Source organism: Suncus etruscus, chromosome 5 (genome assembly GCF_024139225.1).
Source record: "Suncus etruscus isolate mSunEtr1 chromosome 5, mSunEtr1.pri.cur, whole genome shotgun sequence".
In the NCBI taxonomy this organism is placed as follows: Eukaryota; Metazoa; Chordata; class Mammalia; order Eulipotyphla; family Soricidae; genus Suncus; species Suncus etruscus.
Window position 1 is genome coordinate 21,790,475 of NC_064852.1, and position 21,576 is coordinate 21,812,050.

Here is a 21,576-nt window from a genome sequence, read left to right on the forward strand (position 1 = left end):
AATGAGCAAGTGAATAAATGCATGAACAAATAAATAAGAGAATCTGAATGTGTGAATGAGTTAACACATGAATGAGCATGTGAATTATGAATGAGGATGAGTAAATGAATATATGAATGCGTGAATGAATTAATGCATGTGTGAGCAAGTGAATTAATATGGGAATGGAAGACTGTGTGAGTAGTGTGCTGAGAAATCTGACCAAGTGGCACCAGAACCTGGTGCAGAGGCTCCAAGGGACACACGCGAAAGAATTGCATGTCCCCATCTTGGGGTCCTACTGTTCCAGCAGTCACAGTGACTGACACTGAGGTCCCAGCATGGGATCAATGCCCAAGACTCAGCATCCCTGTTCTATCCACACCAGAGACACTTCAAGGCCAATGGGACTGTTTCTTGGGGAGTTCCACTAGCTCCAGGGAACACCAGGAATGAAGGGGAGCACAATAAGCAGCTGACTCTGTCTGTCACGGGAAGATTTTAATCCACTTGTGTGAATTTGGAGTTGTGTGTCTCAGCTGGTTCACAGAGTAGTTTGAAAAAGGTGCATTTGTGAATTGAACTGGAGAGGGTTAGACAGAGCAAGGGGTACAGAGTGAAGGTGTAGGGGTCCAGGCTAGGTGGGGAGCAAGTGACGGCCATCTCTTCCTTGATCATGCTTCATCTGAACAGACACATGGGAATGGAGCAGTTGGCACAGGTCTTGGTTACTTTGGCAAGTTGGTGGGGCTTTGCAGGAAACAGCTGCTCATTTCTGGGGAGTGCCCAAACTTGGGGCTCAGATTGACTCCCAGGGTTCTTTCAGCTGTCCCTGCAGTGGCCTTCAGAGGCAGTTCTGCAGCTTGCACCCCAAAACTCAGGAGCTTTTCTGGTCCCCGAGAGAAATGAATCCAGGTGTGGGAGTGCTGGGTCACACAGCTGGTCTAGGATTCTCAAAAGAGGCGCCCAAAGGTCCTGGATCTCAGCACAGCAGCTGCCACCAGCCTGTAGAGGGTATCATTTGCCCCCACAACAAGCCCTGATATGCCCTGGCTGATTTCTAGTCCCCGGGGCTCTCCTGTGCCCACGGGCCCCCTCTTCCAGCCTGGATGCACAGGGATTTGTAGACAGCCAAATGGGGTGTGGGAACCGCTGGCTTAGTAGCTGTGAGTTCCTCACTTAATGGTTCCGATGCCTTGGAGTGCCTGGCTCTGCACAACTCACACGCACAGTCCCTGCATGGGTCATGGTCTGTCTGTCAACTGAAGAGTTCAGAGGGAGAACCAGTGGGAAAAGGTTGGAGGGGAGACTTGAGTGCTGGTGGTAAGACCCCTGCACCGCCAAGGCTTTAACCAACGTAGTCCAGAGAGACATACACATGCCGGACAACCAGGGGGCGGTGTAGTGATAAGAGGGGCAGCAGCTGAATAGCCATCACCTGGTCCACATTCCAGCAGGACAGTTTCTTTGGCTTCTCCGCTAGTGGATAGAAGGAGGAGAGTGCAGGCAAGGGAAGGGACACAATGGCATGAGGGTGGCCTGTGGCTCTGTCCTGCTCATTGACCCTGCCCGGGCTGTTGGCTCATCACAGGTTTCTGCAAAGCACAAGCATATGGGCACAGGTGCATAGGTGAGTGTACATAGACACACACACAGGGAAGGGTACACATGCACACGGGAATATACACAGACACAAACAAGTGAGTGTACCTGGACATAACATGTATAGACATACAGACATATGAACTCAGGAGAGTATACACAGATACACTTGTATAGAGGAATATATGTACATGCTGCAGAGGCCCTGCAGGCTGTAAGCTTTGTGACACTTTGCTGCCCAGGTAGAGTTGGGTCTGTGACCCTGGGCAGGTGAAAGCACTAACCCCCTGGTGCAATGTCCTCATCTGACCTTCCTGCCTGTCCCTCACTGTGCCCACCCTATTGCAGCTGAGGTGCCCTAGGGGTCCTGTGCTCTCCCGCTCTTGCTCCTCACTATGTCCATCAGTGGGGACTGTTGGAGGCTGCCCATCCTCCTGCCCAATCATGCTGCATCTGAATTAACATATCACCAACCAACAGGGACCTTTCTCAGCAGGAAGCTGGAGGTAGAGGGGACCTGCATGTTTGAGGGGGGTCAGTGCTGTGCAGGATGCTGCTCCTCAGTCCTGCTGAGTGTTCTGCTTGTCCTTGTTTCTGTCCATCTTAGGTCAGCCCTACTCTGTGCTCCTGCAGGTCCCGCTGTCCCTCCAGGGTCATTACCGCAAAGCCCAGGTGCGCGGTACCCTTCCTCCGGGTGGGGTTCCTCTGAGTCAGGGACATTCTGTACAGTGACTCCCGCTCGAAGTTGCTTCCTGTGTCGGGAGAATAGGGCGTCCCTGAACCTCTGGCAAGGATTGGGGGCCAAGACCAGTATCCCTTCATTTAGGAACATACAGCACCCCTGGTGACTCAGTCAGACTTAGACACAGCAGGCATAGGAGAGCTAGGGAGGCTCTAAACAGAGAGGAGTGAAAGTGGGGAATAAGGGTTCCCACAGCTTGCCATGGGGGCTACAAGTTCCAGCCTCCCCCTACCCAGCAGAAGGTCCTCATCCCCCAGGATGATTCACACAGAAGCAACCCCCTTCCATAACCTCACCCAAAGCTTAAAGCTGCAAATTTCAGCTCCAGACACCCCAGGGACTGTCCCAAGGGTGGCTGGGAGCAGAAACTGTGCAGTGCCCACTACCATGGCACTTCTCCCGCAGCCTGCACCCCACTACCACTGCACCCCTTCCTGCATCCCTTTCGGGTGCTCTTACCTAGTCCACTATGGGAATCCTTAAACTTTGCTTCCTGGGGACTGGGTGCAGTTGCCACCTAGAAGAAAAAGGAGGAGGAAGAGGAGGAGGAGGAGGAAGAGGAGGAGGAAAAGGAGGAAGAAAGGGGGAGAAGGAGGAAGTAGAGGAAGAGGAGGTGGAAGGCTCCTGAGCTCATCAGGTGCCACCTGCAAGGACCCTTAGGGTGTTCAGGGCCAGCAAACTGGCTGAAATAGGTTGTGTCTGCAGTCAGTGGCCTTACCCAGCAAGACTGATGACTCCTGGGGACTGCACCTGGCACTACACAGATACAGGTTGGCTCCCAGGTCTGGCCTGGGGGCTCATGGGAATGGCAGCCCTTCAACAGGCCTGGAGAGGAAGCCCTGGGCCATCTATTGAAGATACACCCACCCACACCTCCATTCTGAAAGAACTTCCTCTTCCCCGTGGCCAATTCCGTGCATGAGGGACCCTGGACATTTTCCTGCTTTCAGCATTTCCACCTCCTGATGACCACCCCCGAGCCCCTAGGGAGTGACTGTGTACCTGAGTCACTTAGGGGTGGCAAAGGTCAAGCCAAGGACCCAAACACATGTCTGCAAAGCCCTGCATAGACCCAGTGTACCCCAGCTGAGGGCCAGATCATTGTGTAAGCCACCCCCAAGATGATCCAGCAATTTAGTCCCACATTTGCTCCTGTTCCACCCACCCTCTCTGCACAGGCCCAGTCCCTGCAGTTCCCACAGACCTGGTCCTGCTTAGGGGCTTCTGTCTGCTGGTCCCGTGTGCTCTTAACAGATGCCCTGGCCTTCCGGGGGAGAAGGATCTGCGGATGGGAGGAACTGTGGTCATCGCTGAATCCCAGACCCACTGCACACATGGAGCTGCTAGGGTGCGGGGATGATGTGTATTGTTGGGCAGACACATCACTGAGGGATAGGCATGCAGGGGCAGGAATAGGGAGAAGCTCTCTTTCCCACTCTTCACCTCTCTCTCTTTTCTACTGTCACAGTGTTTGCAGACTCAGGAGGAAGCAGGCTTTGGATCTGTAGGGGCCCCTATCCTGTCTAGTCATGTTGTTCCTAACAGTCCCCACCCAAGGTGTTGATGAGGACTTCTGGGCAGGGGCACTGCCAGGGCACATGAGGACTTCAGACCCTCCAACAGAGACCCAGCAGCAGCAGGCAATGACATAAAACTCAAAAAGTGATAACCACAACCACTGTGACAGTGACGGAACTCAATAGGTGACAATCAATGACAGTGACAAGAACTACACATGACACAATTTCCTGAGGGCCAGCTGACCTGGGGCAATGAGGTTACACGCAGGGATAGCCCTGAACTTCTGGCCAGGTGTCAGGCCCCCCCCCCCCCATGGGACTGGGGTTCCCCATTTACCGGGAGGTTTGACTTCCTCTGTGGGGTTCCTGTGGATTGCACGGTGAGCCCAGCTGCTCGCAGGGCTGCGATCCGGGACTGGATGTAGGTCACCTGGGGTGAGAGGATATGTGTCACTCCTGAGGGTCCCTGTCCCAACACCAACTTTCCTCCCAGGACTTGGACCTATTTCTACTCCTCTCCTCTTCTTGGGGTCTCTTCTTGGGACTGGTGGGGCCATGATGGGGGCAGTTGCTCACTTTCTGAACCCTGCTGTTTCTGCCTCTGCCCTGCCTCCTCCTGCATGCCCTCTAGATGAGGCAGCACCTTCACCCTACTCAGGTACTACCAATGGCCCCACATCCTTCTGATGGCCTCAGACAGGTCTTCCCAGGATCCCTGCTGCAGTGGACCCACCCCCCAATCATTCTCTAAAGTGTTGTCACCCACTTGCCTTTTGAACAGTTCCTATAATGACCTCCTGGGTCCCTTGTGCCCATCTCAGGGACTGAGGTGACCTGGCTGTGGGGGACTGTGTCTGTATCTCCCAGAACCAAGAGATCTACCATCCAGGAGGTCACATGATGACACTGCTTTGGTGGGAGCAATAGTGGCCAAGCGAGGGCCCACCTGTGGGGTGTGGGCTGGGGGCAAGGGCAATGGGAGCCTGTCTCAGGGGAGATCCCATTTCAGAGACCCCAGTAAAGGGAGAGTTCATTTCTTGGTATGTCCTGGGGGACATACCCCAAGATCTTACTTCTGACTGAACACAGACCTATGACCCCTTCACCTCAATTCAGGGCTGAACACGCATGACAGACTTTTGTGCCACCCCAATTCTCAGCTTATTCTAGAGGGGTCCTTTCACTGCTGCTGCCACTCCTGCCCCAAATACAGGGGAAGAGGTGATGCCCCCAGTTACTGTGCAAAAATTCAGGGGGGCATCCCCCCTTCCTCCCCTCTCTAGTAGCCCTCCCCAGGGTGTGTGAGTGACCTCACTCTCCGACTGCTGGACCTCAGAGGCTGCTGCGGCCACTTTGCCCTCCAGCTCCATCAGCTCCTCGTCTGTGGTCCTGTTGACCTTTGAGGAGTTCCCAGGGCTCTGGGGATGTGACTTCTGTCTGAGTTCCTGGGGAGAGGAGAACCCATGAACCCTCTGGAGAACTGCTTTAGGCACCAGATTTTTTCTAGTTTTGGGGGGCACATCTGCCTTGGTGCTTGGGGGTCCCTCCTGGGCATGCTGCAATACGCGGCAATGCCTGGGATAGAACCTGAAACTTCTGCACGCAGAACTGTGCTCAGCCTCTGAGTATCTCTCCAGACCTTGATATTCTTTACTGTTTGTCACAGGGGGCTGGGCAGCCAGGAGGGTGTCTCTGCTCCAGAGCCCTTGGTGCCCATGATGTGGGTTGCTGGGGACTGGCATGCATCTGATTGTCCCCTATGAGATTGAGGGGTTCTCACCCCACCGTCCTCCACGTGCTCTGCATGTGCCTCCTCATCCTCATCGGTGGGGTCACTGAAGTACGTAGACATCTGTGCCAGCTTCCTCCTCAGCTCAGCCTCCTCCCGGTCGGCTTCTGTGGACTTGGGACACTGCAATGATCATGGCCCACAATGCCACTCTCAGAGACTGGTCACCCCAGCCCATTCTCAGCTCTTACCACACTGAAGCAATCATGGTTACACTGTCTTTGGGAGAGACACTGTGAAAAGCAACAGCCACATTGGGTGCCCTGGCATGTTCTCAGCATCCCGAGGACTTTCACTGCTGGCATCAGGTTGGCTGAGACTGGGCAGGGTGGTGGACGGGTAGTGTGAGATAGCTTCCCTGTGAAGGTCATGGACTCTGGGCTCTGTCTTGCATATGAATGTCTGTGTCATTATGTTGCTGTGCCCAGGACAGACCCCAAGACCCATCTGGAAGTGCCCAGAACTTTTGTGGCATGGAAACAGGGATAATTTGTGGAACATGGAAGCAATGTGAAGGACACAGTGAACACTACAGAACCTTCTGGAATCTAGCTTGCCAAGCTGGGTGACTTTCCACCCCTTAGATGTGCTCTTGGATATCTGGGTACCCTGTTTGAGCGGTAGCCCCAAGCTGAGCTCTGTGGCTCCCTTCAAGCTGGTGGACCCCCCTCAACCCTATCTCAACCTTTGACCCCCCTCCCTAGGTTTGTCTCACTGGTTACTGTGTCACCTCAGACCAAATTGGAGCTGGAGCTTAAAGACCCAGATATACCAGGAAGGCTTGTGGACTGCTGGAACTGGGGGGTTTGGGAGGCCAGACTGCGCCAGCACCTAGAGGGATATAGTCCCATGTCCTCTTGGCTGAGTCACAGAAGTCCCTGAGTCACCAATCATATCTTGAGCTGCTCAGGGGGAAATAATCGATACTTCGTGCGTTTCTCCTGCAAATGTGTCTCCAGCCCTCATCTCTGGGTGCACACCTCGTCAGAGGGGACAGGAGATGCCGCAAGCACTGAGCTATTCGGGTGGGGATTGACTAGGAGGAAATGACTCTGCCGTGCCACACTCGGGACTTGGAACTGGCAAAGGACCCAGGGTGTGCGCAGGAGCAGGAGCCCCTCCTGCCCAGTGGAAGCCATCTTGGTTCAGGTCCCACATGGGACATGGAGCACAGCACACAAAAGGTGCTTTACTGTTTGTCACAAAGGCTGGGCACCCAGGATATCTCTGCCCCAGGGTCCTCGGTGCCCATGTTGGGAAAGTACAGGGGGCTGGCATGTGTCTTCAGGAGCCTGACTGAGGACCTGAGAAGATGCTGATTCCAGGGTTGTAGGTGTGGGAGTGAAGGGCACCCCCCTTCTTGGAAGGAAGAAGAGCAAAGAATGTCCTTGAGTCTCTCAGGGTGGGGGGCTTAGGGATTGCAGGTACATCAGAGCAGGTACCCCTGGTGCCCCATCTGGTTCCTTCCTCCAACAGTGACATTTCCTTGGCACCCCCAATCTGTTCCCAAGGATCAGTCCAGCTCACAGGATTAGCCTGAGCTCGCTCGCAGGTAACAAGACCAGGTAGAATAGTTCACCAAAGATGGATGGAGGAAGAGAGGGACTGGGGTGCCAGCTCTAATGTGGAATCAGGGAAACTGAGTCAGTGTCTACAACCTCAGCACCTAGACCTTGGGGTGCCTCATGGCTGTGAGATCCCTGATCTACTCTTTTTTTGTTTTGAGTTTTTGGGGGGTCACACCTGGTAGTGTTTGTGGACCACTCCAGGAGTGCCTGGGGGGACACATAGTGGGTAGAATGCAGTTTGTGGGCACTCCTGTGCCCTGGAATTTGTCTTGCTACAGGTAACCTCTCACAGAAGGTCCTTCCTGAGCGCCCTTCACCCAGAAAATTCCCAATGTGCCTCCCCAAATGCATGAAGATGCAAGACAATTCACATTTAGCAAGAAGGTTTCTGACCTGAAACTCTGGGAATGTTCCTGGTCATGGGAGGGACATGAAGGCAGGCCCTGAGTGAGACCATTAGGTGTGATGAGGTAGAGGGTTTGTGACCCACTGGGGCCAGCATCTGCCTGACTTTCTATCTGATTAGCATCCGTGAAAATCACAGCAGGGACAGTGCCCATGTGTGGGGTACAAATGGAGGCTCCCTGGCTTTTTTTGGGGACTTGGGCTAGACCTTGACCAGCAGGATGGTGCTCCCTTACCTGGCTCTCAGATGCAGGTGGGCTATGCCTCTGAAAATGGTGAGGGGCCTCACAATGGGATCCCCTGATTTCCACATCAGTGGTGTCCAATGTGACTGGGCTCTGGGAGGGTGTGTGCTGGTCTCCTGGGCCAGCCGGTTCTTTGGGGGAAAAGTGACCTGGGATGAGAAAGCGTAAGAGGTCCCAAATGGGAGGAGGGGAGGTTTGTTCAGATGGAGACAGAAAATGAGCATGAGAAAGCCCCTTGTTCTGGGACAGGGGTACTTTTTTGAGGGGTGGGGACCCTTCCCTGGTAGGGATAGTCATTGTCATTATGTTACTCATTGTTCAGAATCAGAGATGCCCGCTCACCCACCCCTCGATGCATCAAAGGGGTGTCAGCACCACATTTCCGGGCAGACAGGCTTAACCACATTTCCGCAGCGATGAGAGCTTTGTGGGCCTTATTTGCCCGTCTGTGATCTTATTTACTTCTGAACTTCCGCACACACGGTGGCCATCCCCAGGGCACAGGAAAGGAGCCATTTGGGATTTCATTAGGAAGAAACTGACAGCAACATTAAATTGGGTGCATCTAGGCTGTCAGTACACACAGACTTCCTGATCTCCACCCGGGAATAAAGGGGGAGGCCAGATGCAGTGGTATCATGATCTTGGTGGACCACCACCATACCAGGGGCACTGTTTATCATGCAGAGACAACACCTCCCAGGAACTCAGATGCTCCATGATCCTATGTGTCCCTTTCCCAGGTGCTCCCTCTCCTAGATGCTTCCTCTCCCAAGTGCTCCCTCTCCCATGTGTCCCTCTCCCATATATTCCTTTCCCAAGTACTTCTCTGTCAGGTGCCCCACAGTTCTTAGGTCTGAATACCCTATCTGAAGTCAGGGTGGTGGATCGAGTCCCTCATGCCCCTTAGAGGTCAGTGAGCCATGTGACCTCTAGGGGCCCAGGTTGGCATCTCCCAGTGCACATGGCCTTCAGGGACAGTTGGAGCCAGAGCATCCCGGACCTTCTCAGGGACACACATGTACAGACAACACAGCTTGGGGAATGCTGGGAATTGGGGGCTGCAGATTTCCCAACCCCTGTAGACCCCCTGCTGCGGGCACCTACCAGGGTAGGCAGCGATGCTGAGGGCCATTTCGCTGGACTCTGCAGGGAGGTGGTGCCAAGAGAGGCCATCCTGCGGGTGATAGCCCACCTGCTCTTTCTGGCTGGGGTGCTGACCCCAACAGTTGATGTCCACTTCTTCTGCCATAGACTCCTCTGAGCTGGGCTCCCCTGTGAGGGCCTGAGCATAGTGGTCAGGGACACAGGGGTGAGGGTGGACCTGGCCTCACTGGGCCAGATCAGTGACCCTTAGTCAAACGCTAAAGCATCGTGACTCCTCATTTATACAAAAGACAGTGCCTGCTCCTCAGATGGATCAAGGAATCTAAACATGTCTTCTGCTTGTTTTCCTTTGGGTCTTGGGGTCACACCCAGCTGTGCTCAGTCATCATTCCTGGTAGGGCTCAGGGAACCCTATGCATGCACCTTACCCACTGGACTATCTCTGTGCCCACCACCATTGAGTTGCTCAGATCACCAAGGATGGGGCTGGGAGTACTATTTAAGGGATGTGGTCTGCTCAGGCACCCAGAAAATTCTGGAGGATCAGAGGGAGAGCATGGCTGCCCATTCCTGTATTGGGTCCTCTCTCTGCTGTGCCTAATCTTCAAGGTACCACAGGCATTGTCCCCCTTCCAGCCTGTGTGTGTGTGTGTGTGTGGGCCCTGGAGCCCAGCAGAAGTGGGGCAAGACTTTATGGAGAAACCCTACACTAAAGGCTTCTGGGATGCTTTCCTAGGTCTGCTCAGGGATCCTCCCCTGGGTTTTTTGCTGGTAGGTGGATTGAACAGATCTGGGGTTCTGTTTTATGTCCCCACTGCCTACAGCACCTGTTATGGGGAAACCTTTAATCCTCAAGGTGATGAGTGGAGCTCTCCTTTCCAGTGTGTTGGAGGAGAATGTTCCCCCCTCCCCCCCCATGGCTGTCTACTTGGTAGGAGCTGAGGCCCATGCTTGACCCTGTCCCAGACTTCAACCTGACCTGCCTCCACTTCTTCAAGTTGCCCCCCAGATCTGTCCAGAGATTCTGGATCTGGAGGCTAGGGGATGTGTCCTGCTGAGTTGGACTCACCTCTAGGTTGCCTGTGGGGGTGGAGGTTGCATCCTGTGAGTCCAGCAGATCCAGGTCATGGATGGAGAGGCGGCGCCTTGTCTTTGGGGAATGAGGCGACAGTGGGGTGGCCTGAACAAGGGACCAGACACAGCCAGAGCCCCCCACACCAGCTGCAGGACTCATTTTCACCCCAGAACCTCACTGCACCCCCCCACACTCACCCTAGGACTTGCATCAGATACTATAGACTCCCTAAAGCCCTCAAATCCTCAGGGATCCAGTCTCTCTGTATCCCCCAATGTAAGAGGAAACAAACAGGAGAACTACCAGTCATAGGGGGGCACTGTGGAGGGAGACACCTATAGGCATCACCCAAGGACACAGAGGCCAGACACAGGGGGTCAGCGTGTGCTCCCAAGGCCTGTCTAGGGCACTGCCTGTCCCCCAGAGCTCATTTCCTTCTGGATTAGCTTTGCACCCAGTTTCTTTGGGGGTTCTTCTGGAGCCCCAACATGGAGTGCTACTCTCAGGGATTGCCAACTGCAAAGGGAGGATGCCTGTTCCCCCCCACAGTGACTATGGGCTCATGGGGTGCTGTGGATCCAGAATCAGAAAGCCAGACCCCAGGGAGGGGAAGTGGGCCCAGAATCTCACTTTGTTGCCCGGCTGCTGTGCTGGGGGCTCTGAGTAAGGGTCAGCTTCCTCGTCTGTCTGCTCCTCATCAGTGCTCAGCTCAGCTCTGCCTGAAAAATATTCTGCGGGGTCACTCAAGGTAGGGCCAGAAGACACCCCATTCACCCCTATACAGTGCCCACACTAGCAGCCCACCCCTACCCACTGCCCACCTACACACCTATCCACACTTCCTTCACCTGCCTACCTGTATCTGCAAAGCCATCTGCCCACCTGTCATCTATGTCTCCATTATCAGTACCACCACCATCATCACCCGGTGTTCTTCCCTTCACCATCATCCCTTCGTTCTCCATCTTTCTATCCTCTAGCATCATTTCCAACCCTCCTTCTTCCTCCTCCCTCCTGTTTCCACCTTCTCCCTTTTCCTTCCATCTCCCTCCTCCTTCCCTCCTTCTACCCTTCCCTCCATCCTTTCACCCTTCATCTTCTTTCCCTTCCCTCTTTTGTTCCTTCCTTCCCTTTTCTTCCCCCTCTTTACCCTTCTCTCCTCCCTGTCATCACCCCTTCTTTTCTCCCTTTCCTCTTACCTTATTTTCTGTTTCTTCCTTCTCTTCCCTTTTCCCCCTCCCTCCTCTTTCCTCCTCCTTTCCTTCCTCCCTTCCTTCCTTTCCTTCCTCCCTTCCCTCTTTTTTCCTCTCTTCTTCCCTCCCTCCCTCCTCTCCCTTCCTCTCTTCCTCCCTTCCTTTCCTCTCTTCCTTACCTCCTTTCTTCCCTCCCTCCCTTTTCTTCCCTCCCTTCCTCCCTCCCTCCCTCCCTCCCTCCCTCCCTCCCTTCCTTCCTTCCTTCCTTCCTTCCTTCCTTCCTTCCTTCCTTCCTTCCTTCCTTCCTCCCTTCCTTCCTTCCTCCCTCCCATCCTCCCTCCCTCCCATCCTCCCTTCCTTCCTTCCTTCCTTCCTTCCTTCCTTCCTTCCTTCCTTCCTTCCTTCCTTCCTTCCTTCCTTCCTTCCTTCCTTCCTCCCTTCCTTCCTCCCTCCCATCCTCCCTCCCTCCCATCCTCCCTTCCTCCCTTCCTCCCTCCCTTCCTCCCTTCCTCCCTCCCTCCCTCCCTCCCTCCCTCCCTCCCTCCCTCCCTTCCTCCCTTCCTCCCTTCCTTCCTTCCTTCCTCCCTTCCTCCCTTCCTCCCTCCCTTCCTTCCTTCCTTCCTTCCTTCCTTCCTTCCTTCCTTCCTTCCTTCCTTCCTCCCTCCCTCCCTTCCTTCCTCCCTCCCTCCCTCCCTCCCTCCCTCCCTCCCTCCCTCCCTCCCTCCCTCCCTTCCTTCCTTCCTTCCTTCCTTCCTTCCTTCCTTCCTTCCTTCCTTCCTTCCTTCCTTCCTTCCTTCCTTCCTTCCTTCCTTCCTTCCTTCCTTCTTTCCTTCCTTCCTTTGTCTATCTCTCCCAGTGGCTAGCCATGCGCTCTAAACTACTGACAACGCCCTCTGCTGGCCTCACATGCCCTGAAGCATGGGATCAGACCTGGTCCAGGACATAGAAACTGAAATTGCGCTGGGTATGAGGATCCCTAACATTGTTCTGTCCCCCACCAGCCTCTCCTGTTCAGCATGGCTGGGAGGATCAGTGTCCCTTCTTTCCCTGCCTTGGATGACCTGTCCCCTGAGCCCCAGGCCTGTCTTTTGGTGTGGTTGAGGGTCTCCTTCCTGTCCACACTGCCTAGCCTGTGCTGTCCTTGGGTCATTGTGGGAGACACAGAGCCTATGCATAGGTTGAACTGAACCCTTTTCCCTCACTGCTGGAACCTTGGTCTCTGTGTTCCAGTTATGATGGGTAGACATGGTCTCAAGGCTATGGCTGGACATTGGGGGGCTATAACTGCTGGGGAACATGGTACCTAAGCTCTAAAGTGGGAGCTGGTCCCCCACTATGACTGTCCCTTATGCCACCCCATTACTTCACCTGTTCTCATGCAGGATGATGCCGGCATCTGAACCCAGATTCCAGCACTTGCTCCTGGATCCTAGCACTTGAGTCAATATCCCAGTATCCAAGCCTGGATCTGTTTCTTAGCCCAGTTTCTAGCACCAAAACCCAAATCTCTGCATCTGTGTTCAGATCTCAGCATCTGAGCCTGGATCCCAGCACCTGCTTCTTAACTGGGCAGCAAGAGCCAGGTCAGATCTGCAGCCCCACAAAACCACTTGCTGGCCCTAAGCAGTGCTGATCATATCTAGGCCCTGGATCCACCAGTCTGGTTGAGTCCAAGTGTCTGTGAGACCCTCCAGTGTATTTGAGAACCCCCAAATGTCTGTGAGACCCTCATTACTGGGGCACTCCAGGACTTGAACCCCAAACTCTGCCTGCATGTGTCCCTCTGAAGGCCTGAGCAGGTGATGGCTAAGGCTAAAGACAGGTCCCCAGGGCAGGGATAGGCCCATAGTCCCCCCACTGCTCAACAATTTTTGGGGGTCAAAGGTGACATCAGGATACTGTGGATGCCCTTCTCCCTGGGAGCCTTTCCCAGAACCAGCCTTTCTCAGACACATGCTTGTTCCCATGGGTTGGCACTCACTTAGAACAGGACAGAGCTCGGAACTGGCAGTACTTGACTCACCTGTGTGCCCTGAACCCCCTCACAGGTGCCCAGACCTCATCTAACCGGTACGGCCGTGAGCCCACCTTACCTGTGCCCTGCAGCCGCTCGCTGAGGGACTGGATCACCTTGGCACTCCCGAAGCGCTTGAAGCGGGCCCTCAGGTGTCTGTAGTACCACTCCAGGGAGCCAAACTGCACCACCCTGTGGAGACATGGGCTCAGACATGGCTCCACCTTCCCTGCCACGAAGCCCTTCACACAGAGCCCGGGACAACCAAGGCTCACCGGGCCAGGTGGCAGGGGCTGCAGAGCCAGCTCTGCTCCTCCTGGCGCATGAGGCCACAGAACTGGCAGGTGAAGAGGCCGCATTCCATGCACTGGCTCCTGGGTGTGTGATGCAGCTCATAGGGCTGCAGGCAGCAGGCACAGTGTGTCTGACTCAGGTGGGCTGCATCTAAGAGCAGTGCATGCTTGTTCTGAATCTCTCTCCTTCTGAATCTCGCCCTTCAGGCCGCTTCAGGACGGGACACTTACTGTGAGTGTACTCACACGCATATACACGCAAACATACAGACATACATGCACAATATATCGCCACCCATACGTGAAAATGCACAGGGATACAAATACACATCAGGCTCATGTGTGTACAATACAGGTTCATGTACACACGTGCACAAACACACAGGTACACAATGCAGTACAGGTCACACACATGTCTGCATGCGTGCGCAGACACACACATACAGGCACACATTAAGATACACATATGTGCGCGCACAGTAATACAGCACACATGTATACAACATAAGTGATGCATGTGCTCCTATACAGGTACGCATAAAGGCACGTGTAAATGTAAACAAACATGTGCAAGATGTAAGTACACACATGTGCATGAAAAACAACACAACACGTGTACCAACACAAGGTATACACATGTACAAATTGCATAAACACATGTGAACAAACATGCACATTCTGCACAAGTACAATATATTGCATATACACAAGCATAGGTACACAATGCTCAAGCATGCTCACAGGTACACACAGAAAATATACATGAGGGCCCGGAGAGATAGCACAGTGGCGTTTGCCTTGCAAGCAGCCGATCCTGGACCCAAGGTAGTTGGTTCGAATCCCGGTGTCCCATATGGTCCCCCGTGCCTGCCAGGAGCTATTTCTGAGCAGACAGCCAGGAGTAACACCTGAGCACCGCCGGGTGTGACCCAAAAACCCAAAAAAAAAAAAAAAAAAAAAAAAGGATGGGTCCGGAGAGATAGCACAGCGGCATTTGCCTTGCAAGCAGCCGATCCAGGACCAAAGGTGGTTGGTTCGAATCCCGGTGTCCCATATGGTCCCCCATGCCTGCCAGGAGTTATTTCTGAGCAGACAGCCAGGAGGAACCCCTGAGCACTGCCGGGTGTGGCCCAAAAACCAAAAAAAAGAAAAAAAAAATGGAAACTGGTGAAAGTGCTCAAATCAAAACCTGGTGCTGGCTGGGTAAGACACCAAGCTCCTTAGATTAGGGGCTTGGGAACAGCTTGGAAGTATGTCCATGTGGCTTCTGGTGTTGACAGAGCTCTTGCTCTAAGAGGGTGCCCAGCATGCCTGTGTAAGAAGAGACCATAGGGAGCCCGGAGAGATAGCACAGCAGCGTTTGCCTTGCAATTCACTGATCCAGGACCAAAGGTGGTTGGTTCGAATCCCGGTGTCCCATATGGTCCCCCATGCCTGCCAGGAGCTATTTCTGAGCAGACAGCCAGGAGTAACCCCTGAGCAATGCCGGGTGTGGCCCCAAAACCAAAAAGAAAATATACATGAGAATGCACACAACTCTTATAAGGCACCCATGAGTATACATGCATTTACAAGTGTACCCACAGATGCTTATGAATCCAATGTACTAGACACATATAAGCACTACATATATATGTATACACAAGTGTGCGAGAAATCTATGATCTCGTACAAGAAGCACAGACAAGCACACATATACACGCATACACAAAAGGTATCCATGGCCACACAGGCATGCATATAACTGCATTACACACATGTGCAAATGTGCACACAGGACATCTGCTGAGTACATGGTAGATACTTGTATAGCATAGACACATGCACATAGAACACACAGAGCTCTCTCCTACATAGCAAACATTAATTTCCAGAGGAAGCTACCAAGGGATTACTGCAGCAGCACACACCCCCACCCCCTGGAAGTTGTGGTTAGACATGGGCACTGTGGGGGCTCTTGTGAGTGTGGTTGTGTGAGTGTTTGCAAGTGTGTGAGTGTGTGTGGCTGATACCAGAGATTGTTGTGTTAGAATCGAGCACTGTGGAGGGCTGTTACGAGTGTGTGTGTGTGGCCAACATTTGAGGTTATGTTGGAGTCAAGCACTGTGTGGGGGGTCTGTTGTGAGTGCTTGTTGTGTATGTAAATCTGTGTGAGTGTGTGTGGCACTGACATAGGAACTCTTTGCTCCCGTAGAAATGCGGCTGTGTGCAAGCTCTCTCCAAAAGGACAGGCACAGGGCCACAGATTCTGTGACCATCTGGGGATCCAGACTCAGCCAAGGGTGCTCCAGTCTTGAGCTGATCCTTGCGTAGTCTGGAGCAGACTGTGCTCAGCGCCCACTCCTGGCCTCAGGGTTTTGCACCCCTGTCTAACCTCCTGATGACAGCTCAGGTCAGACCAAACCTGAATAGAAGATGGCAATGTGACTTGGGAGAAAGAAGCCATGGCTGGCAGGATGGAGGCCAGCTGGGGCACCCAGGGAACACTGGTCCTGAAAGAGCCGGCTGGAGGCCATTCTCAAGAAGGGGGAACCCCACCAGCAAGCTTCCAGTTCCAGAGCTGACTCGCCAGCAGTGCACCCAGCCCTGTACACAGTGGCTCACTTCCTTTCTGCTTGGCCAGCTGCAGCGTGACCAGTTTCCTTGTGACCAGCAAGGGTTGGGCTGCTGTGGGCTCTCTGCTTGGGTCTTTGTTCAGTCCATTCAGTTGGGGCAGCTCCACTGTTCACTTCCTCAGATTATTCCCACTCTCCACTTCTTTGGGTCAGAATGCAGGGTGGGCTCTGCCAACTGGCTACTTGCCCTCCAAGTATTACCTCTTGAGGCTCTGTCCATTTTCTGATGGGGTAAACTCAGAAGCTCTGGTTCCCTTGCTGGGGTCCCCAAGGTCCACTCCAGGGTTTTGGAATGCCCACTCCTTACCACGACCCTGCATCCTTTCCCTGGGGTGAGATGCACAGGGCCCCCTTGTGGACTCTGCTGAGAGTCTGGGATTTAATCCAAACCTGTGCTGTGCATAAGTGCCAGTATCTACCTGGTCTCTGCCTTTCCTATCCTGGCCGAGACTATCCTTCAAGCAGCTGCTTTGGAGGGCGAGTGGACACCTGAAACTTCACTCACTCCTAGTCTTCCTTCTCTTCCAGGCTACCTGACATATCTCATCCCAAACTAGGCCAACGGAGGCAGCTTGTAACCATAGCAAGTGGGTGAAAGATGCTGTTTGTCTCTCACACTCCATCTCTGTACTTATTCTTCTGGATTTTTTTTTTGTGTGTGTGTGGGGAGTTTGGGCCATACCAGCAGCACTCAGAGGTTACTCTTCTCTCTACACTTAAAAATTTCTCCTGGCAGGCTCGGGGAACCATATGGGATGCTGGAATCAAACTTGGGTCTGTCCGGGTTGGCAGCATGCAATGCAAATGCCCTACCACTATGCTATCACTCAGGACCCTAGCTTTTTGTTTTAGGCTTCTGGGTTATGTGCATTTCTTCTTTATAATATATGTATATATATATATTTTTCTGGTTGTTCTCAGAGCTTATTCCTAGCTTATGCTCAGGAATCACACTTGGTGGCTCAGAGAACCCTAATGATTACACCCCAGTGAGTTGTGTGTCCAGCCAGCACTCTACCTGGATATTCTCGCTCTCTCTCTCTCTCTCTCTCTCTCTCTCTCTCTCTCTCTCTCTCTCTCTCTCTCTCTTTCTCTCTCTCTCTCTCTCTCTCTCTCTCTCTCCTCTCCCCCCTCTCTCTGACCCACATGCATTTCTTTCTTTTTTTTTGAAGTGTCCAATTTATTTTATTTTATTTATAAATCTTTATTTAAGCACCATGATTTTACAAGCATGTTTGTAGTTGGGTTTCAATTATAAACAGAACAGCAGCCATCACCAGTGCAACATTCCCACCACCAATTCCCCCCCTACTCCCCCACCCCTGCCTGTATTTGCGACAAGCATTCTACTTCTCTCATTCTTTAACATTGTCATGTTAGTTGTTAGTGTAGTTATTTCCCTAACAGAGTTCACCACTCTTTGTGGTGAGCTTCAAACTGTGAGCCGATCCTTCCAGCCCTTCCAGCCCTTCCAGCCCTTTCTGGGCCTTATTACAGTAATGTCTTTAATTTTTCTTAAAACCCATGCATTTCTTATGTGGAGAATTTCTTGTTTGTGTGCTTAACATGGCAATTTTTTTTTTGCATTGGAAAACTTAAAGTGATTTTAAGAAGCTTTTTATGACTAAAGGGCATGCAATCTGTTACAAGCTTTTTTTTTTTTAACTTAAAAATTTGATGTTTTCTCTTATGCTCAGGGAAATGTGATGCTCCATCTCTTCTGCTCTTCAAATGCTCCCTCATCTCTCCCTCTGCTGATGCTCCCTATTCTCTCATAGTGTCGACAAAGTGCTTCTGGCCAAATGAGAGATTGGTGCTGAGAAGCTGGCCTGACAAAGCCTCTTGTTTCTTACATCATTAAAAAAATTGATTTGGGGGCTGGAGAGATAGCATAGAGGTAAGGCGTTTGCCTTTCATGCAGAAGAATGATGGTTCGAATCCCGGCATCCCATATGGTCCCCTGTGCCTGCCAGGAGCGATTTCTGAGCGTGGAGCCAGGAGTAACCCCTGAGCACTGCTGGATGTGACCTCAAAACCCCCAAAAAAACAACAAAAAAAATTGATTTAAAGGATTTTTAAAACCATAGTTTAAAACGGGTCTTTCTGTGGATTTGGGAAATAGTTCAGACCCAAGTCTGAGGCCCAGCACTGCACGGGCCCCCTAATCATTGCTGGGGGTGGCCCTGGTAGTTCCCGACACTGCTGGGCCTGGGAAGTGCTGCTTTCTGAAGCTAAGTATTGAACTATAAAGTCCGGTTAGTCCAGTTCTATAGGGAAGTGGTGACTTAAGCACTGCTTGGGAGACCTCCATATCTGTCCTTTCATGTCAGCTGTGCTAATGCAAACACTGGGAAAGAGCCAGTGCCCGGCCTTATTGGCTCTACAAAGACAGTCATACCTGTTCCATAGCAGCACCCTGCAGTCCCTTGTCATGAACCAACAAGGGGTCCCCCTCTGTTGGGACCAGCCAAAAGAGGGAGCCTGTGTGGGAGCCAGCCCAAAAGTGTGGCTGCTGTAATGTGGCTGACATGTGGCAGGAGGTTAGCTGCTTGCAGCAACCCATGTACCTGCAGCTTTCTGTATGGTGCGCAGGTGACCAGCCCTTTGCTCTTTCCTGGGCTGTTCACATGGAGTGCTGGGCTGGCCCTATCCTCCTTTCTGGTATTACACCCATAGAATTAATTACACAGGACCCTTTGTTCTCCGGGCCTGACAGACCTGATGGGCAGGGGTGGAGGGGGAATGCACTGAGCACCCTGCCAAGAGACAAAGGGGGCTGCTCACAGTGTTAAGTTATAGGGGCTCAGTGTTATGTGTTATGGGGCTCAATGGGGAAGGTGGAGAGGAACCATCAAGGACAGTTTTGGGCCAGTGAGGCCAGAGTTGGGGGGATGGGATGGGTGGCTATGAGGGACACCCCAACTGTGGGTACCTGCAGAGATGCATGTGGGGTCCTCCCAGGGGACTGTGGAGGCTATATTGCTTAATTTCTGTTTTGAGGGGCCCACATAGCAGTACCAAGGCTTGAACCCAGGGTCGAATATGATTTGAGTTATATTCCAGTCCTTTACTATACGATGATGCAGCTGGATTGTACCAGAAAGGGCAAAACCTGCTAGCTCTGTGCTGGAGGCCCAGAGATGTCCAGACTGGGGTCGGGGTAAGGTGGACTGGGAGGGGAGTAGACAGGGTCAGGCCTGGGGCCTAAAGGAGGTGGGAATCCCCCAGATCTAAGGTTAGGGGACATTCAGATTGGTCTATGCTTTCAGGAGACACCTAGGTACTCATAGCTCGAAGGAGTTATTCTCCCCACTGATACCTGTGGGGCCTCGGGGGTCTCACTGGTCCCCCAACTCCTTCCAGTACCAGCTCTGTCCTTACCTCCAGAAGAGTCCAGTGGTTCTGCTCTGGCCCTTGATCCTTAAGGGACTTGTCTGTACCTGAGCTGCTTTAAGCCTATCTCAATGCCCAAGAATGAGCAAAGTGAGGGATGAGGGGCAAGACTGCCCTCTCATAGGGCACAGGGCTCCTGTAGCTAGGCTACATGTGGATGGGGACACTGAGGACCTGAGCATTCACTGAGACTCTGGGGATCCCTGTCCCTTCTGGACCCATCTACTGTCTCTCAGAGGACTGGGGACCCTTATCTCTGATGGACCTGTTCATTGTATCTAGGAACCTGGGGACCCTGAGCTCCACCTTGCACCTCCTTTCTGATACACTGAGAAAGGGACACTCCTGCCACCTCCAATCAAAGCCACAGGTGAGACTTGAGAGGCATCAGGAAGGGGGACCCTGCCTGAAACCCTCAGATGTACAGGAGGCACTGGGCTTTGCTTCCAGAGACTCCTCATTGCTACCTCTTCTCTGTCTGGGGGGTAGGTATTTCATGCACCCCAGGTCCCTGGTGCAAGCATTTGGTCTGCTGATCAGTTCTTCCATGGCTTAGTGCAGACCTGCCTGGGGGCTCAAGATGGGCACAGCTTGGAAGCTGGAGGCAATGTTCCCAGATCCAGGAGAGATATGAGAAGAGGAATTGGGGTCATGGCAGACATGGGAAGAGTGTGTGGGTCTATTGATGGGGGAAGAGGCTGGGGCCATGCATATGGACAGATGGACAGTGTCTAGAGCAGGACTGGATGTGTCATGTCTGGTTCTTGGGGCCTCTAAGAGCAGTAGCCCTGGGCTCTGGACTCTGACCTGGGTGTGGTGTTGACCTGCCTATTGCCCCTTACCAGGTGGTGCCCTGCAGAAGTGCTGCCTGCCAGCTGGATAGTAAACAGATCCAGCACACCACACCCAACACCTTAACATCCAACACCTCTAAGCCCAATATGTCCACACCCAACACCATCAACACACCAATACTTGTAATATCCCAATACCTCCAAGACCCCAATATCTTCAACATCCAAAACTCTACACCTCACACCCCATACCCCAATATCTCCAATATGACAACATTCCAATACTCCAATACTTCAACACTTCCATACCCAAAACCTCCAACACCTCCACACCTCCACACCCTAACACCTCCAACACCAGTCATTTCCTGCTACTATCTTCCCAAGGTGCCCATGTAGTCTTGCTTACTCAGCCTCAGAGCAACCTGGATCCAATTATCCCCCCCTCCCCCCCGGAGCTTGGAGCCAGATGCTTAGACTGAGGGGAGTCGTTCTGGGACAGGCTTAGAAGTTACGAGGTATATGCCTCATTATCTCAGAGCCCACCTGGTCCCTTGAGTATTCATTCAGCCCTTTCCTACCCTTTCAGTCTTATCTAAAAATCTTCTTAGCAGGCCAAGGAAGAAGCAGCAAAGACTCCAGGAACCTGAGGGCTAGGTTATAGATTTTGGGAATAGCACCCTGAATATGGAAAGTGGTGCCTACCTTGTGGGTCCTGGTGAGAGTCACACCCCACACTACTGGAGAGAAAGGGGTTGGTCAGTCTTTGTCCACAGAGCATTGGAGCCCTGGATTCCAACATTATGGGGGTATCAGGAGGCCCTCCCAGCTTTTAATGTTCACTCATTTTCATCCCCAAGATGGCTGGCTTAGGGGATAGGGGACCCTGACCAAGTCAGGTTAGAATAAATGTCTACACAGAGCATCTGAGCATCAGGTTGGAAAGTGAGAACTCCTTTTAACATAGGGAAGCTGAGGCTGGTGAGGAGACGATCCCAGCCCACAGCTTTGCCTGTGTTTCACCCTGTGGTGATGGGGAAGGGGGACACTCACTGCAGCCTCGCCTCCTCCTTTCTGCGAAGGTCCAGGTCACGCTGGATCACTTCCCACACATGCTGGGCCTCAGCATCTGTGAGCTGAGACAGATCCATCTTCCTCCCCATGATCCAGTCCACCTGCAGGAAGGGCGGGGGTGGGGGCAATGGTCAGCTCTGAGCCACTGTCCCTGAGGGAAGATGGCAT

At 52.8% G+C, this 21,576-nt stretch overlaps 1 protein-coding gene across 1 annotated transcript; it reads right to left on the bottom strand.

The window, feature by feature from the left end:
• Positions 1-1,535: 1,535 nt before the first annotated feature.
• MLPH (melanophilin) lies at positions 1,536-21,497 on the bottom strand. The gene is given in 15 exon segments (XM_049772835.1): positions 1,536-1,574; positions 2,200-2,333; positions 2,783-2,840; positions 3,489-3,605; positions 4,181-4,273; positions 5,154-5,288; positions 5,624-5,746; positions 7,288-7,337; positions 8,958-9,135; positions 9,937-10,137; positions 10,663-10,751; positions 13,319-13,431; positions 13,515-13,708; positions 13,710-13,743; positions 21,388-21,497. Coding segments are annotated over 15 exon segments (1,668 nt in total).
• Between the last annotated feature and the right edge of the window lie 79 nt (positions 21,498-21,576).